Source organism: Artibeus jamaicensis, unplaced genomic scaffold (genome assembly GCF_021234435.1).
Source record: "Artibeus jamaicensis isolate MK-2021 breed Jamaican fruit bat unplaced genomic scaffold, CSHL_Jam_final scaffold_833, whole genome shotgun sequence".
In the NCBI taxonomy this organism is placed as follows: domain Eukaryota; kingdom Metazoa; phylum Chordata; class Mammalia; order Chiroptera; family Phyllostomidae; genus Artibeus; species Artibeus jamaicensis.
The window spans coordinates 13,448,363-13,466,941 of record NW_026522056.1 but is presented as its reverse complement, the minus strand read 5'-3'; the positions used below and the strand labels follow the sequence as shown (position 1 = coordinate 13,466,941).

Genomic DNA, 18,579 nt, shown 5'->3' with positions numbered 1-18,579 from the left:
GTGGGGCAAAAGTGGGTTTACAGTTGTGAGTACATGAAACACATATTCTTCTATTATTACTTATTAACTATTATATTATTTTCCATACAAACAACTGTAAACCTACTTTCGTCCCACCCCGTACACAATGGAGAGTCTGTTTTAGGGGGCTAGAGACAATGCGGCTTCCGGCTAAGTTGAACTAACTTGAATTCCTGTCCTCTCTGACAGTACATTGATTTAGAATGAGCTATATGGTCCAACACATGGTTTTCCTATTGCATGTCTTCATCCACTAGGCCATATTTCTCACTTTTTATCCTGGTGAAGGTCCAATATAAATAAGAATTAGTAGTTTAAAGATAGTCAAATTCCTTAACTAAAAATACAAAAAACATTACATGGGAAAGCAGATAATTCCATTGTACTGTTTTTGAAACAAATTACATGATAAATAAAAAATGAAGTTCTGCCTCTTAAATAGTAACTTAAATGTACATGTTAAATATGCTTTATAGGCATAATTTCACCATATATGTATGGTGTAGCTGAATATACTTTCTAGGAAAATTTGGTATAGCCTTCAGATTTTCTGAATAAAGTGCACGCTAATACTCAGCCATGATATGAGGCTTTATGTATTATATTTCATATTCATGGGTAAAAATGTGAAGACTAGTATATCTCAATTTATGTTTTTTGCTATTACTTGGTTGTATATTATTGTGTAATATCCTTGTATAATTGTCTCTAGCTCCCAGGAGCCTGAGACGGTTTTGCCAGTTAACCACAAAACTAAACATGCCTGAGCACTAATTAATCAGGAGCAATCATACAATTAGTTTTAGGTAATCTGATGCCTGGTGTCGGATAACCCTGCATTACTCACACATGGTGCGCACTGTCTGCTGGAGAGGGTGGGTCTCCAATGAGAGAAACTTGAAGTCTGCCTGTGAAGGGAGAAAATGCGGCTTTAAAGACCCTGTTCTGTGAAAGTGTCAACATTGCACAAGTACCATCCAAACTCAGATATTCAGGGTTTTTAAAAGAGAGTATTATGAAATAATTTAGAGCTGAATTACCAAACTCTTGGAGGGTTTAAAAAAATGTCGTACCTAATATATACCTTAAATGGATTTGGAGCCACATTTGTTTAAAAGCTACAGAAATATGTAACATTGTCCTCAATTGAGGTTTCATTCAATTCCAGGCACATAATGACAGCCTTTGTTTAACTGTGGGTTGTTTTACTTTATGAATAAAGCCAATTCAAAACACCTATTAAAGTCTTCTCCAGAACCTTTTATACAATACATCTGGGGCCTGTGTTATCGCTAAACATTATGGAATTTGTCTTCTTGGAAATTCCTGAAACTAAAGCACTATGTAATGCATCAAATATATGGAATATTGGATTACAGTTTTGCTCTATTTTCAAAGGTTGTGGCAGCTTTTAGATTTAACATAGAATGACTGCTCTCTGCCACATATAGGTTTTTAAGGTGAATAATTGCAGAGAGAGGGGGATTGAGTTCTTAGCTAATGGTGGATGATTTGATTTTATTCAGTATAATAATTGTAAAAAATAGAATCTGTGGAGTTCTGTTATGTAGGTCGTTTTAAAGAAATGGTCTATTAAGATGAAAATTTTCTGTGAAGGTTTAGCACTGCTTACTGGTCAGTGGACATTGTATTCTCATACCGCACAGTGGGAACTGTGAAGAACTCACTGGTGGTTTTGCTGCTGTTTCTGTAGAAGAGTGTAGCCGAGAAGAGGATTCTGCCTCTCGCAGCAGTTGGCATACACTTGTCCCAGGCGGTGAAAGCGGGCTACCCAGTCGACGTGGAGCGAGCGGGCCTGACTCCAGAGGTTCAGAAGATTATTACCGATGTTATTCGAAACCCCCCCATCAACTCAGGTGATAACCGTGGGATCCTGATGAAATCATCAAGCAATCCACTAATGTTTTTTTAGTTTAACAACATCAACCCTTTATGCTACTATGAAAACTTGGCTTTTATAAGGCTTTTTATTGTTTTAGAAAAAATCTTTCTTACCATTAGGACTCTAGTCTTAGACATTCTTGTGTTTCTTTTCAGCTTCAGGTTACAATTTACATATCCATCCCGAAAGAGTACACTTTCTTTCTTTTTTAATTTCTACCTCTTCACTTCTCTATATTCATTCCCCAAAACTGACCGACCCCTAGTTCTTCCCTAAGTCTTTCTGAGTCCTCGTCACTCGTTTCACTTGTCTACCCTTCTCATCTCCGCAGTCAGGGCTGTCCGTCACCGTGACCTTGGAGGAGTGACCAAGTTCTCTGGACCCTCGGAGGAGGGTTTCCTCTTCCGACTTTGCCATAGAACCTCACCTGTGCTCACTTGGCTTGCCCTGCAGAAAAGTTTTAATATGCTTATTTAAAAATTATGTTTTATTTTTTGAATGTGTTGATGAGAGAGAGAGAGGAAGGGGAGGAGAGAGAGCACGAGAGAAACACCCACCATCTGTGCCCCTCACCCGTCCACTCACTGGTTGCCTCGGGCACGTGCCCCCACCAGGGAGCGAGTGTGTAACCCTGGCAGACTGGCATGGCGCTCCCACCAACTGGGCTACCTGGCCAGGGCTAAATTATGGACCATTTTTTACAGAAATAAAGACAAGTTTCACTAGAGCATTTTTCCTCCTAAATGTACAAATACAAACCGGTGTCCTTATAATTCAATAAATCTGATAAATTCATTCAGATTATTAGGACTGAGCAGTTCACATACAAGAAGGCTTACCTCTAAGGCTACAGTGCAAATCATTAATTTTTATTATCTCAAATTCTTTCCTGCTTAGGAATAACTATATGATTGCCTCCAAACACTTGAAAATAAGAGGAATGAGATCACCCTTTAGAAGGACAATCAATACTGTGGTTAATTGATCAGAACAAAGATATCCAAGTCACCTTAAAAGGTATTGCTAATTCTAGGTTGAGCAAGACTTGACCGAAGGTCTCACAACACACACCTCCATCCCTCCCGTAGGTCAGCCGCGGGAGCGCAGGAAGGGGCGAGACACACAGGCGAGCTGGGCAGTGGTTGTCTCAGCTAATTCCAGGGTACGAAGGTTTCTCTTCTACCCCACCACGCTAGGGTTGTACTGCCAACCATTTAGAAGAGGGAAATACGCAATTTCTAATCTGGCCAATGTGACCTCAGTTGGCCAATGTGACCTATTAAGGGCCCATTGATAAGTTTTGTTAAGATACTATTTGAAGAACCATCTTAAATTCTGCTTCTCTGTTACTTCTTAGCTCTCAGGTCATGTTTGATTTTTCATGTAGGTCTGTCTGCAGGGAAAGTTTGCAGTAGTGGGTACTTATCTCTGTGATAATTGTGCGTTCATAATTGTAAATAGATAAACTGGCACTTTGTGAGCCTGGTTAATATGGATCTATTGAGGTTAAATTGGATTTCTAAATCTGAAAATCAGAGGGCCCAGTTTTGAACTGTGATAAAAGAAATTCAAGGTGATTTAGCTGTGAAACACCTTATTAGCAAGCTGGCCAGCTGTCCTGGCCACATTCTAGTCTTTCTGGTTTGAGCAGCCATTTTACTAGAAATTCAGGCAGAGGAAGGAAAACAGTAATTGTTTGTAGGATTACAATTGTGATTGTATAATACTCCTCTTTCTCCAGTGTAAACTGAAATAGTCAAAGATTTGGATGCCTTCTTGATTTTAATCCTCTGCAGTTTTACCTTTATACGTATTGTCTCTCAGGACTCGGAGAAATGTGTGTCTTTGATGAGCTGGCGAACGGTAGGCTGTAGTTTCTGACAGAGGAAGCTTGTTCCTATTGACAGTCATGTTTGCTGTCATTTCGCTGCCTTCCTTCAATCCTCCCGTCCAGGTACTAACCAGACCCAAGCCTGCTCAACTTCCGAGATCAGATGAGCTCTCGGGCACGTTCAGGGTGGTATGGCCATAGACTGCCTTCCTTAAGCCCTGAACACTGATGGGTGGTGTAGCCTCACCAGTAAGAGCAAAGGTTCTGCTAACGGCTGATCCATTTCAGGTCTTGGCTCTACCATCTCAGAGCTGCATTGCTTGGGCAAATGAACCAGTCTCCCTAAACCTCAGTTTCCTTTTTTCTAGAACAGGGAGAGGTATATGCCTTAGATACAGAATTGGGAGAAATAATTAGATACTGCACAGAATGCTCTGGCACTCGGTAAGTGTGTTGCCATCTGAATCTGCGGGTTTACATCCATGGAGTCAACTAACTGGAGGTTGAAAATACTTTAAGAAAAATTCCAGAAAAGTTGATTCCTAACCAATACAATATAAAACTAATATAGCATTTACATTGTTAGTATTATAAATAATCTAGAGACAATTTAAAGTATAGGGGAGGACATGTGTAGGTTATATGAAGATTCTACGCTGTTGTATATAAGGGGCCAGAGCATGGGGCCCTGGGACCGGTTCCCAGCCAGAACCAGGGACAACTGTGTTTCTTACGTGGTGGTGGGGGCGGTCGGGGCAGCAGTGGTGAGTGTGATGGTGACTGAAGAAGCAGACGGCTAGATCTGACGACTCCTTTTATGATTAATATACTAGTCTCTATAGAAGGTAATTCAGAAAATATGAAGTTAATAAATAAGTATACCAGTAGGGAGTTTTCAAACCTGTTTTATATAAACAACTTCAATAATTCAGGCAGGTTATAATTATATCAGGGTTTTTTCCCCTCAAGTATTGAAGAAATCTTGGGCAAATATTTTTGAATGACATAAAGTGGATGTTCTCATTTCAGTTCATTATTGGCAGGGGAAAATGGTAGAGGAAGATTTAAGATTCTATTATCTGGCCAAGTACTGACAGCATCTATTTTATTGGGCTACGGTGAAGAATCAAGATGCTGCTAATTGCTTTCTGAATCATATCGTGGTAAAGTTAACAGGATTTTTGATTTGGAAAGGAAATTGGAAACTATCACATTTTCACTCCCCTTCTCCCATGCTGCTTCGGAGACAGGGACCTGAGGCCTGGAGCCTTGCCTCGATTTCACGTCCCCTCGCAGTGAATGACAGCAGTGTCTCTTTGTGCTCTGCCCTGTCACATGTGCTGCCAGCCCTTTAAAACAAGGAAACACACAGTTTCCAATCCAGACAGAGGACTTGGGTTTATAAACCTCTAAGTGCTGAGTTAGGTTCGGTTTACTATCTCCATATATCTAATATCTTTAAACGTTCTCCAGTGTATCTAGTATGCTCTACATCCTGAGTTTAGAAACTTTAATTTCTTATGTTACAGCTTTTTAAATTAAGATGTATTAAAATCAAGCAGACTATCTGAACATGAAAACTTCTCTATTTATAATTGCACAGCCTGATTCAACAAACACCAGGTAGATGAGAAAAGTATGTGTAGTCATTAGTGACTAAAACATTTGTCTTCACCACTGTGTACTTACCACAAATAAGTTTTCATTCAGAGATAAATATTAAATTGACATTCCACAAACAATGTAGAGCATTTTAAAACACTTTTTCACTTTCTGTCTGTATACTGTATGCATGTTGTACATATAATGTGAAAAAGTGTATCGTTGTGGTTTGCTTCTGAAGCCAGAATTGAGACAAGGTACAACTGCAGGAACCATGAGCTCCAAATTTTATTTCATTCGATTGTACACTTAGAGCCTGTAAGATACCACTTACTGATGTGAAATTTTACTTTTGAATTCTTGTTCTGCCTCATTAAAAATCTGTTCTTTTATTGGAGCAATGTGTTATAAATTATAATAAGAAATGAAGATATCCGTAGTATATTAATGTTTCAGAGATGTTATTTTTATCTTTTTTAAAACTGTAGTCATATTCCATAATTTGGTGTTTTAATGAACAAGTTTGATTGGCACTTAAATTCCACACAATACTGAATTTAGAATTTTTTATATTTTATTCTGGTATAATCTTAAACCAAAAAATAGAGTATTGGGATTAATAAATTACATCTAGTTTGCTAAGTAGATTTTTGTCCTGGTAAACTTAATATTTAAAGGAATTCTGTACCCTTTAATTTTTTTAGTTTTACCATGTTTACATAATTTTAAGCTTCTTTAATGGAATTGAAATTCTAACTATGCTTAATAATACATGAGGCAAGATAATTTAACGAGGTATCTGGATAATATTTGGGATAATTTCATTCTCCTATTTATGTGCTTATGCCTGGGAAGTCAGGGGTGGGTTCCAAGGGCCCTGCCACAGAAGTAGGGGTAACACGATCTCTTCTGAACCAGTGCAGGAGCTTGGCCTGGGATTGTTTTCTTACTCTCCAGCCGATAGTTTCAGCACTTACCCTGCGTGGAAAGTTAGGGCAGAACAATGTGCATCTTTAAAGTTTGATGCCACTTTTTTATTTGCATATGTATATTGTAGGATGACTTTAAGATATAAATATAAAGAGCACTTATAAAAACGTGTAAGTAAATAAGATGAATTTTCTAATTATATCTGAAAATTATATTCTAGTTACAATATAACCACTGTAAATTTATTAAATCACTAATAGTGGTTTAATACCAAAGATAAATGTTTATACATCATAATTTTATGAAAGGAAGGCATTCTAATTTTAGAAATATATTGTCTCAATTGGAATAAAAATATCTTATTTTTCTTTTCAAAATCATTTAGCCAGTTGCAGGGGGAGGGGTGGGGAGAAAAATGCAGACAACTGTAATTGAACAACAATAAAATAATTAAAAAATAAATAAATGAATAAATAAAAAGGAAGACCATGTAAAAAGCACTTGAATAATGATATTTTCAAATGATTGTAAGAGAACTTTTTTCAGATACATTAAGTCCCCCATGTATTAAAATACTTTGAATGATAAAAAGAAAAAAAATTTATTTAGCCAGTGATGCTGTGATAGGACAAGATAATGTGGATGTATCCAAAAAAAATTGGTTTCTAAAGTTTACATTTACAGTACGATGAAACTAAGGATGTATAGTTTGTTTATCCAGTATTTAAATACCCACAGAAGAAAGTGACTTTTGTGCAGTGTGGAGTATTAGTTGGCTTGAGCACAGGGTAACCGGAGTGGGTTTTCTAGAGCAGCGCTCTGCAAAAAGAAATATAGTAGGAGCCACATACGCAATTCTGAATTTTTTGGTAGCTACATTTAAAAAGTAAAAATAAACAGATGTGATTAATTTTAATTATATAATTTAATTAACTTAATATATTAAAAATGCTGTCCTTTCAACATATAGTCAATGTAAAAATTACTAATGAGGTTTTTTTGTACTAAGCCTCTGAAATCAGGAGTGTATTTTGCATTCGCAGCGTATCTCAATGCCGATGTAAATTTTAATCTGAAATACTTAGTCTTTATTTAGCTTTCATAGAATTGGCAATTGAATGAAGTAAATGAAGATACCCAGTTTGTGCCAGACATACTTAAAAATTTTGTGATTACTGAATCAAGCATCAGTTTTTAAATTTAAGGGTTATTTTTAGTTTTCAATTAAGCTTTTAATGAAAAATTCATAAAATAACGGTTTCTCATCACTGTGCGTTAAGACTGCACCCTTCTGAATGGAGTGGTCCACTGTCAATGAATTGCTTTTCTGTCATATTCGAGGGCTGCATGCTTGCCTTAGAATTACTTACAATAAAAAATTTGAGTTCCTCAGCTGTTGTAGCCAGCCAGCCACGTTTTAAATGCTCAGTGGCGGCGTGTGGCTGGTGGTTATTGTATCAGGCAGCACAGTCACAGAGGCAGTTGGCTCCATGTATCAACGGTTGGGGCCTTTGAACTAGTGACCTCACTCCTGGGAATCTGGAAAGATGTTTGTATTAAGTAAAATATTCATCAGAACATTTTTTCCAAAGAAAAATTGAAGACCAGTGAAAGGGAATGCAAAGTAAACTCTGGTAGATACATACAAAAGAAGATGATTAAAAATGATAAAGTAGTAAAATGCACAGAACTTCAGTGGTATTAGTGCGGTATTATGACCAAGGGACAAATGAAATTTTTGTTTGGTTGATGGATGTGATAGTCACCTTGCTGATTTTATTACATTTAGAGGTAATCTTATCTTTCTAAGGTTTTGATTAGCATCAGTTTTACATTTTTTAAAAATTTTTATTATTTTTTTATTGATTATGCCATTACAGTTCTATTCCCCCCTTCATTCCCCTCCACCCTGCACATCCCCTCCCCACCATTACCCCCCCTTTAGTTCATGACCATGTGTCGCAAGTCCTTTAGATTCTATATTTCCCATACTATTCTCCCCCCCCCCCGTCTATTTTCTATCTACCATCTATGCTACTTATTTTCTGTACCTTCTCCCCCCTTCTCCTCCTCCCACTCCCCTGTTGCTAACCCTCCTTGAGATCTTCATTTCTATGTTTCCACTCCTGATCTAGCTGTCCTTTTAGTTTGCTTTTGTTTTACATTTTAAAACTTTAAAATTAGGAACAGCACCAGCCCAGTAATAAAGAACCCACTGTCCTCGTATCTATTAGCTGTGTCACTTTCTCTTCCTGTTTTTTTTCGTAACCTGCAGTTTTGTTTGGAAAGTCCTAAGCAAGATGAGAACTTTAGAAAGAAGAATATAAACCTGAAAACTGCAGTAATTGAAAGACCACCTTTTCAGAGTATCATTTAAAAATATTTGGTCTGATTGTTCATTTGAATTGGGTATCAGAAAGTTTTCGATACCAGTTTTATAAATTACATGAAGGTACAAGTGAATAGGTTCTAAGTTGCTTAGTTTTACCATACTCCAGAGAACTGCAGATGACTGTGAACTTGGAAGGAAGTACTTGAGATACAAATAGTGGTCATTGGCGTATCATCTGTAAAGGTCTGAAGAGACCGACACCATCTGAATCAGTTCTGTTGAATTACAAAAACTAAAAATTCCTTGGTTCTGAAAATAAGATACACTTTTCCCAGAAAACTAATTTAGTTACTAATACGCATTTTAAGTAGTGTTTTGTTAGCTACAATATCCATTGAAAGGATCTTTTTTTTTTTTTTTTTGGCATCTTATTAACCAGCGTGAGTAGCTTCTATTTCAAGAATAAATTATTTCCAAAAAAACTTGGTGGAATTCGCAGCATACATAATTTCTTTAGACACAATTCTGGGAAGGGTGGCTCTGATTCGCAGACGATGTGAAACGTAATTCATGCAGAGTTGATGGCACTGACCTGATTTCGACCTTGCAGGTAAGGGGGGCAGGAGTAAGGTGCACATCACACCCCATTTCCGTTTCCATCTGGCTGGTGGCATTGGCAAGGGGACATTTTCTTTGGCCACCTTCCTCCAAAACATTCCACCATTTCCAGCCCATAGTTTCCTAGGATGTGCTGTGTAATTTATATATTTTTAATTTATATATATATATATATTTTTTTTTTAAGATTTTTTTTATCTTTAGAGGGGAAGGGAAGGAGAGAGGGAGAGAAACATCAATGTATGGTTGCCTCTTGTGCATCTCCTGCTGGAAACTGGCCGGCAGCCCAGGCACGTGCCCTGACTGGGAATCGGACCGTGGTTGTTTGGTTTGCAGGCCTGCGCTCAATCCACTCAGTACGCCAGCCAAGGCTGTGTAATTTATTTTTAAATCTTATTTTTTCATCCTTTACAGAGTTGAGCAAAATTAAACTAATTAGAATGTATGTTCCTGAAAACATTGACACGTACCTTATCCATATGGCGATTGAGATCCTGGGAAATGACTGTGACAACAGACTGTTACACCAGCCTTCGTGTGATCCCAACAAGAAGAGGTGTTTTCCCAACTCCGAAGGGAGCTGTTCAAGTCCTAAGAGAAGCAAAGAAGAAGCAGGCCCTGATGGCAAGGTGTTAATTGTATGTAGGATTTTCATAAAATGGCACTGTGTTCGATTTGCATATTCGAACACTTAAAATCCTGTATTTTTTAAACTGCCGTAAGTTCTGATACGGGGTTACTTTTTATTTATTTTATTTTATTATTTTTCAAGTGCAGTTTTCTGTCTATTACTCCCGTCCCAGCGCCCTCCCCCCCCCCCCCCCGTGCCCCCCACCTCCCTCCCATTTCCACCCCCCTTAGTTCTTGTCCCTGGGTCCTTTATACTTGTTCCTCTAAATCCCTCCGCTATTTCCCCTGAAATTCCCTCTCCTCTCCCCTTTGGTCACTGTCCTCCTTTTGGTACTTCAGTGTCTTTGTTTGTATTTACAGGGTTACTTTTTAAATCTTTGTGCCGTATTTCTGTTGCTTCTCATAAATTTGAGCTGAGAAAAGTGATTTTTTAAGTGACAGAAAAGGTGAATATAGTTTGTAGTTTGTCTTTTTAGCTTATTGTGTAGAATGTTAGCTTAAACTTTTTCTCTATTTCATATTATATTGCCTGGAAATTATCTTTCTTTTGTAGGTGTAATTAATACTGGCTTAAGCATGTGACAGTTCGTGTATTTAATGAAAACGAAAACCAATTCTAAGTACCTCCCAAACCGGCTTGTCTTTCACGCTGTCACCCCTCATGCTCTGTGGCTGTGGCAGTGACTCTCTCTGGTACAGGAGCACTGTAGCTGGTGGTCCTGAGTGGGTCCCAGTGCATCTGCATGATCAGAGAAAGGCCCTGAATGTACCATCATTTCAGAGAGTACATTTTATTAAAATCACGTGCTTTGAAAATTATTTCTTGGTGTCTGGTGTGAAGAAAATACTACTCTATGACAATATGACTTTATTAAGTGATTGTATAAATTTGAAAATTTGGCTTTCACTATCTTCCAGGTTTAAAATTACATGACTGTGATACCTGTTTGTGAAAACTAATAATTAACTAAAAAGTTATGCTAGCTCCTATGGATGATAAATTCAGCATGGTTGTAAGTGGTTGACAGTGTCTGGGTAGAGAATGAAGAGCCTCATTCCAGTTCTAAAGTAATCTTTGTAGAGTTTCCTTTTCTCACTAGCTCAGAAGCATGGAACTGGTCTCATTTAATTCTGTACTTCAGTTAGGTTTGTATATATTCTTTTCTAGATAACCTAGTGAAATTTGATTTATTGGAGCTCTTTAGATTATGTTGATAATAGAGTTAGCCATAAGAAGGGCACTAAGGATAATATAGGCAGGGTGGTATTGGTGAAATGTGGCTTCCATTCCCAGCCTTGTTATTTCTGAGATCTGGACCGGGTGCCTAAGACCTTATATTTCCGCAACTTCTTACCTGTTGATACAGGAAAAGGTATAACTATTAATTTTTCCTGAATATTGAAGCAACATTTATGAAATGTATTATTTTAGCCACATATCACTTTTTTGCTTTTCTTCTACTGAAATAACATCAGATGCTACCAACAGAGTGGGGAGATTTTGGGGGGGGGTGGTGCCGGATTTACCCTTTGTTTCCCAATTTAGGAGAACAAGGATTTGGGGGGCTGGGAAGTAGATTAGGAGGTGAGGGAGCCAGCCCAAGTATTTTTTTCCTTCTGCCTCAGTGTAGAAAACTTCTTCAGTGCTGTCTGTTGGAGGCCTTGCACATGTTAAATTAACATTCGTTGTCTCTACTGACCTTGTTGAAGGCCTTCGTTGTGGCTCATTTACCATTATGAGTGGAAAGCCTTTCTGGGTTGTAGGACTTGACCTTTGCTGTTGCTCATTTTCATGTGAAATTAATTTCCCTGCATTTTCAAAACAAGGCGTGATTCGGGATAGTTTTCCCCAGGGCACAGAGTTCTCTCTTGTGTTGTTTTGTGTATTGTTCAAAATAGGGAAACTGGGTTTATGAGATAGACCCCTCTGCCGCTTTCACCTGGACTTCCTCTTCCCTTTGCTGCTCTCATGCCTGTCTGGCTTGGGTTGGGTTTTTCACCCCAGCACTTCTCGTGAGTGTGGGGCCTTCTGGAAGGTGGCATGGCCTGGTCAGGAGAGCTCATAGGAGCAAGCCGCTGTAGCCACTTCAGGGACTGCTGTAGGCCTCTTACAGACCCTTGCAAAAGCACTCCTGTTTCAGGTGCTGTTCTCAGATTAATCTGTCATGCTTTCCAGTGTATACCTGTGGGCTGCTGTTTTGGGCTTTTCTAGTTCACCTCACTGCTTGCCTCTGCTTTCTCTCCTGTGCATGCTTATACCACACAGGTCTTTGGCTGTTGGTTTGTTCTCGCATGATTATAGTTTCAATTTCCTGAGGATGTCTTTAAACTTTCTTCACTGTAAATGTAGAGGATGAATTTTTGTTTTTCTATCTAGTTCTGTTTTTATGCTGGGATTCAGAGAAATTTAAAAAACTATGCTGGTGTTTCTACCATCTTCCAGAACCCTCTCCTCCTGTTTCACTTTTTTCCTTTTAATTTTCTTGACTGCCAGAGAGACAGACAGACAGACAGACAGACAGAGAGAGACAGAGAGAGGCAGAGAGAGAGAGAGAGAGAGAGAGAAAAGATAGAATTTCCCACCCTGTCACTGAGTTTCATTATAAATTAATATATACAATATTATTTATAAACACTCAGAAAACATTATTTTAAGACACTCAAAAAATTGCCCTATGGGTAACATTATTAATATTCAACATATCAGAGTAATAATTTTCATTTTTATTAAATTTATTGGGTGTGACATTGGTTCATGAACTTATCCAGGTTTCAGGTGTCCAGTTCTGTAGCACAGCATCTGTATAATGTATCGTGTGTTTGCCACCCAGAGTCCTTTTGTCCCCATGTGTTTCACCCCCTTTACCCTTTACTGTGTCTGTTCCACCCCCTTTCTCTGTGTGATCACCACACTGTTGTCTGTGTCTGTGAGTCTTCGTTTGTTTTCCTTATGCACTTGTTGTCTTCAGGTCTGTATCCCAAATATGAATGAAATCATACGGTTCTTGACTTTCTCTATCTGACTTATTTCACTTAGTGTGATATTATCAAGATCGATCCATGTTGTTGCAAATGGTAGTATTTCAATAAGAATTTCCTTAAGCTTTACTTTTTTAGGCATGGTTTTTTTAAAAAAGAAAATACTGCATGCTGAACTATTTTGTGTGCCATAATAATATTAAAGACTGATGGAAAACATCCTTGTGATTTTTCGCTGAAGGATAAGAGTAACGGAAATTCACTGACTTCTTGGCATCAGCCACCCAGTGATCCAAAAACAGAAGATCTCTTTACAGATTCACACTTACAGGTAAAGTCGATTTAGTGACCGTTTTTGTGACAAATCGATGAGGTTCGAAAACTAATGCTTAGATATATCTTTGTTTTAGATGAAATTAAATATGAATATAACATACACATTTCTCTGTTTGCTTACATATATATGCACATACAATCAGCTAGTGAGTTAATGTAATGTTTTATATGCTCAACTTAATGATAAGAGCTTGTTAATAGAATTTAGAGTACCAAAAAGATGTAGACATCACCTTAAAATGTTATCAGGATTGATGGAACCTTAGTCTTCCACGAGGAAGGAAGTCGTCTCGGGCAGGCTTCTGTTAGGGGCCTAGACATCACAGTTCAAATCCCCCAGACACTCACTGTGAGACTCGAGAGACACAGTCAGTGTGAGTAAGCCGTTCCTCCTTTCTTTATGAAATAAGATCGTTACTGTCATTACAGGAAAAATGCCAAAGATCATGCTCTACAGAAATGTTACAGGCAATAAAATTCAACGTTTTCTGGATAGTAAATGATATTAGCTACCAGTTAGTGAGGGTCATGAATAAATCAGAATGTGTGTTGATATTTCGCCTGTATGCTTATTTAATTCTCCAAATAGTCTAGTCACGTTATGTGCTGTCAGTGTCAATGTCATTTCCTGTGTGGTGAAACTGAGGCTTAAATAACAGGCACAGGGTCACACGTTCAGCAAGCGACTCAGAATTTCAACCTAGTTCTGTCTGGTTTCAAAGTCCCTGCTTAATCCGTAGCAGTTGGCTACAACAGGCCTTGGGTTTTTTTTTTCTTCTACTCTGTCACTGTTCAGATTTCATGCTGTGTGTTACTTTTTGTTATAATCTAAACTGTTTTCCTTCCTCTAAATGCACTCCAGGGTCAGACTCTAATTGTAAGCAACGGTCGTTGTCTGGCTGTGCGGGGTTTTGATATTCAAGTCTTTAGGGAAGAATGATTCTTTCTGGGCCCGTTTTGTGTCTGCCCGCATGCCTTTTATCTGTGTTACTTTATATCCCTACTGTTTATTATTTCTAAGGCAGACATTATAATAAATCTAATCTCCTCCCTGTGAGGAAATAGGCACTTGGGAGAAAAGGTGCTATCTTACATCTTAACCATTTTTTAAAAAGCCTTTGCTGAAGTACGCATAGTCCTTTCCTCTACGCTGGGTTTCTTTAATTAAGCTGGAACAGCTAACAGTTTTTACCTTTTTTTAATATAAGTTTTAGAGGGTTTTTTGCCAAGGATCTTTTACTTTTTCCCCATCCTTAAGTATTTTGAAGCCATTTTTAAACATACTAAAGTTCAAGGAGTTAAGGAAGAATATATAGATACAGTCTTCATTTTTGAAATGGAATAAATCATACATTTGTACCTTAGGCTAACAGACATGATACCTTAGATGTGGCCACCTTATCATGAAGTCCTTCAAACAGCTTCAGCGACCACATTAACTCTGCTGGATGCCAAGGTGGACTGATGTCGGAACGACCTCTCTGTCGTGTTAGTGTGAGAATCCAGTTTGAGCATCTCGTCCTCAAACTAGGATAACGCCGATTAACACCATTGTAGGCTTATGGCACACTTACCTACTTAAAATTGTTTAGCCTTTTTCACATGTAGATTGTTTAGTACACAACCACTGTCTTTGTGTCTTTGTCTTAAAACAGTTTTTCTCAGAGACGTTTGACCTAGGGTTCTGACGCCTCCTGTGGGGTGTGGTTCCCCGAGCTCACGCAGTGTTGTGTACAGTTATCTTGGTCTTTTTTTCTCAGAAGTGGATCTCTGGTTTTTAACAGGTTCTCTAAATGTCTGTGGAATGATAAACAACCTCTACAGTTTATTCAGAGAACCTGTTTGAGTGTCTGGTGTGTCCCGGTACCTCAGCGAGGAACTGATGATTGAACCCTCCCCAGTCCCTCTGCCATTACAGCTGCGGCAGCTGCGTGCTCTCCAGAGGCAGCTCTGTGTGTGTGTGTGTGTGTGTGTGTGTGTGCGCGCGCGCGCGTGTGCGCGCGTGCAGGCACGCACGTGCCCAGGCGGCCGTCTTCCTCAGAACGTGCAATTCACCGCCTTGGTCACCCCAGAGCAAACGCAGCAGGGGACAGACCTGGAGCGACCCCTAGTCCTTCCCTTCCCAGATGCGTGTCTGCACCCGCGTGTCTAAGAATATGCACCCGGACGACACGGAAATTGCCTGCATGAGTGATAGAGCGACTTTTGTATCTCTTTTCATAAATTTGCTTTCTGACCCAGAAATAAATTAGAAAGGTCTCACTTTTTTGTTTTATTTGGCGAGGGAAGGAAGGTGGGTGCATATTGGATAATGTGTTAGTGTCGTTTCTGACACGTTTTAACAGTGCCGATGTTTCCTTTTCTGTTTTGTTTTTCTTATAGACCTCACCTGAAACTTCCAAGAGAACACTGCCTCCATGGTTTGTTAAAGAAAGTGTGACCTCATCCGATATCAGCACGAAGTCAGTGGCCAAAACCAAAAACAAGGGTCTCTTCGGTTAAAATGGCAGCTGCCGGAGGATTATGTTTGTCTTGCTGTACAGAGGCGCTGTATTTTGTTTCTGAAAAGACTGGGGAATGACATTTCAGTTTAAAAATCATTCTATTCTCCAAGTAAAACTCACATGTCCATTAATCAACTGGCATCTTAAAACAGGCTTGTGTGCTTCCCTTCAGTTTGAGTCACCCGAGTGAGTGCATCGTAGGGTTCCAAACGAGTCTCCTTTAGGGTTGCTTTAAGAAACGGTCATTGCTTCGCTTTCAAATCTCTGTATTTCGGGCATGTATTTGGAAAGTGTGATGTGTGGTGATGTGATACAGGTGTCAGGTGGTGATGTGTGTGTGTGATGCAAGACATTCCTGCGTCACCCAGATTCCCGTCTCGTGCGGGAAGAACGCAGCGAGTTCACAGGCCGTCTCCGCCATCTGCACACAGTGCACCTCCACACACCGTTAGGTGCTGTCAGGGCGCCAGTGCAGAAACGCGGAACACCTGGCTCCCGTGCAAATAGGGAAGAAGAATACAGCAAAGGTGACCGGCTGCACTAGAACATTGTCTTTTCTACATGATTTCTATTATTTTTTAAAATAATAAATTAAAAAATGTCCTTCATACTGAATGTTATAAAGATTATACATTAACCTGTTTTAATATATTAAAGCATTTATGTAATTATCGTATTGTTTGAGGATGTCAGAATCTGATCGTAAAATCTACTTATGTGGCACATATAACTGAAATATCTAAAACCTGTACTGTTGATACTGATGTGAGTAAACCACAGTTAATATGGCTTTAAGCAGTTTATCAGATGGCCTTCCTTGACTTTTGTAAATAAAAATTACTGTCACTAATACATAAGAAATACATGATTGTTGTAGAATTAGAAAATCCAGAGAACTGGAAAAAAAAATCACCAGTAATCCCACCAGCTAACTCCCTCTATGACATTGCCATAACTTTTTTATGCACTTTTTCTAAGTTTGTTACATGAAAAATACATGACAGAATTTTCTTTGTAAAACATTCAAGTTGCACTTAAAACATGACAGTGCCCATACTCCTGTTTTCTCACATCCCATCACCTGCCCTAAACTTGAAGGTGACTTCTATTATATGTGTGACATATGGTTCTTCAGTCATTTGTTTTGTATTTACAGGCCTTTGCATGGGTAGCTATACACGTTCTTATCTTTTTAAACACAAATGAGATCATGCTATATGCAATTTTCTGCACCACATTTTTTACGTAATATGATGTGAAGCCCTTCCCATTAGTTGTATATCGGTCTCATTGTTTTTTACAGCTACAGACTTATATCCTATAATTTGTATAATCCCTTTTCTATTGGTCATTTCTGCTTTGTCATTTTTCTATAGTAGATTGTTTTTAGAAGTAAAATTAGAGTGAAACATAAACATGTTGTTTGTTGTATTTCATTTGTATATATGTTGGACATTTTTGTCATTAAATAGTCTTCCACAGCATCTCGTTCTGTGGCTTTATGTAGTACAGTGATCCTCTAAGTGTGGTCTGCAGGCCATCAGGACTCCCTGTAACCCTTCCAGGGGCCCAGATGTTATCTGTCTTTTGTATTCCGTTGATATTTTGCAATGAGGGTGCAAAGCGATAGTGAGTAAAACCACTGGTGCTTCAGTGCAGAGCAAAGCAGTGGCACCAAGTTACTGTTTCTATTAACTCTCAGTCCTTTTCAGTATTCTACACTACACAAGGCAAGTTTGCGTAAAGGTCCTCCGCTACCAGAGTATGAGGGTCTTCTCCAGGAAAAGCCCTGCTCTGATCGTTTGAGTTGTGAGCTGAATTGGTTGCTTTTTTTCCCCCACGGAACACCGTTTTTTACCGAGAACAGTGGCCGATCGGGAACTATGGTCATTCAGACGTGGCTGTTTGGTGGACATTTCCTTTCAAAACTGAACAAAGTCAACCTCTCACTTCAAGGAAAACTGATTATTTGTTGCCAATGATAAAATTTGAGATTTCCAGCAAAATTTATAATTTTGAAAAACTCATGTCTGCCACCAGGAGTTTGACAGCTTCCCACAGCACAGACTTTCCTAATGAGATGGTAGGGTGTGTTTTTTGTTTTTACATTATATAATGATTTTTGTCAACATGTAGGAGCTCTGCATAACTCGGTGAACCAGTATGTTCTGGAGGATTAACACAGGATCTTACGATGTTCTGCAGGGTAAAAGAGTCAGTCCAAGTGCACGATGGACCTGAGAACTGTAACAAAGCAGAGTATGAAAGAAGCCGTTTTGGGTTGTTCACTGCAACCAGTCTTTAAGAATCTAACCCTTGACCAGTTCGGATGTAGTTTCAAAGAGGAATATCTACAATTATGTGGGAAGGCTACTAAAATACTCTTCTCTTTTATAACTGCATACCAGTTTGAGGTCAATCTTTCTTCACAGACTTCAGCCAAAACAGCGGATGGAAACATACTGAGTGAGGAAGCGGATCTGAGGGCCCAGTCTCTCTGTTAAACCAGAGGCTGTCGCTTTTCTCACTCGGGGTGGGGTGGGGTGAGGTTTCAGAGACACGCATTGATGTTACATGTAATGGATTTACTACTGCTGTTTTTAAACAATAAATATTTAAAAATTTTCCTTGGTTTTGGTTTCTACAAATGTGAAATAGTGGTAGCCGTTACCTAGGTTAACAAAAGCTCTTTTGTGCCTTTAATAATTTTTGAGAATAAAAAGGGCGTGATATCTAGGAGGTTGAAAACTGCTGATATGGTATTGTATTATATAGACATCTATGATTTAGCTGATTTCATATTATTGGACATTAAAGTTGCTTCCAGTTTTTCTGCTACTCTAAGCACAGCTTTGAACATTAAATGAAATATGGTATAGTCCCATGCCAAAGA

General features: G+C 38.7%; 1 protein-coding gene across 17 annotated transcripts in view; it reads left to right on the top strand.

Annotated features, from left to right (window-relative positions):
• The window catches only part of WRN (WRN RecQ like helicase), a 122,901-nt gene extending 104,609 nt beyond the window's left edge, over nucleotides 1-18,292 (top strand). For 16 of the 17 annotated variants that reach the window (XM_053659875.1, XM_053659873.1, XM_053659863.1 and 13 more), the window contains 4 exons: nucleotides 1,736-1,898; nucleotides 9,652-9,875; nucleotides 13,088-13,177; nucleotides 15,565-18,292. In XM_053659875.1, the coding sequence (XP_053515850.1) occupies nucleotides 1,736-1,898; nucleotides 9,652-9,875; nucleotides 13,088-13,177; nucleotides 15,565-15,684 (597 nt within the window). In that variant the 3' untranslated portion in view covers nucleotides 15,685-18,292. The remainder of the gene's footprint in view (nucleotides 1-1,735; nucleotides 1,899-9,651; nucleotides 9,876-13,087; nucleotides 13,178-15,564) is intronic. The other variant, XM_053659867.1, reaches the window with a different exon arrangement.
• Nucleotides 18,293-18,579: the final 287 nt, after the last annotated feature.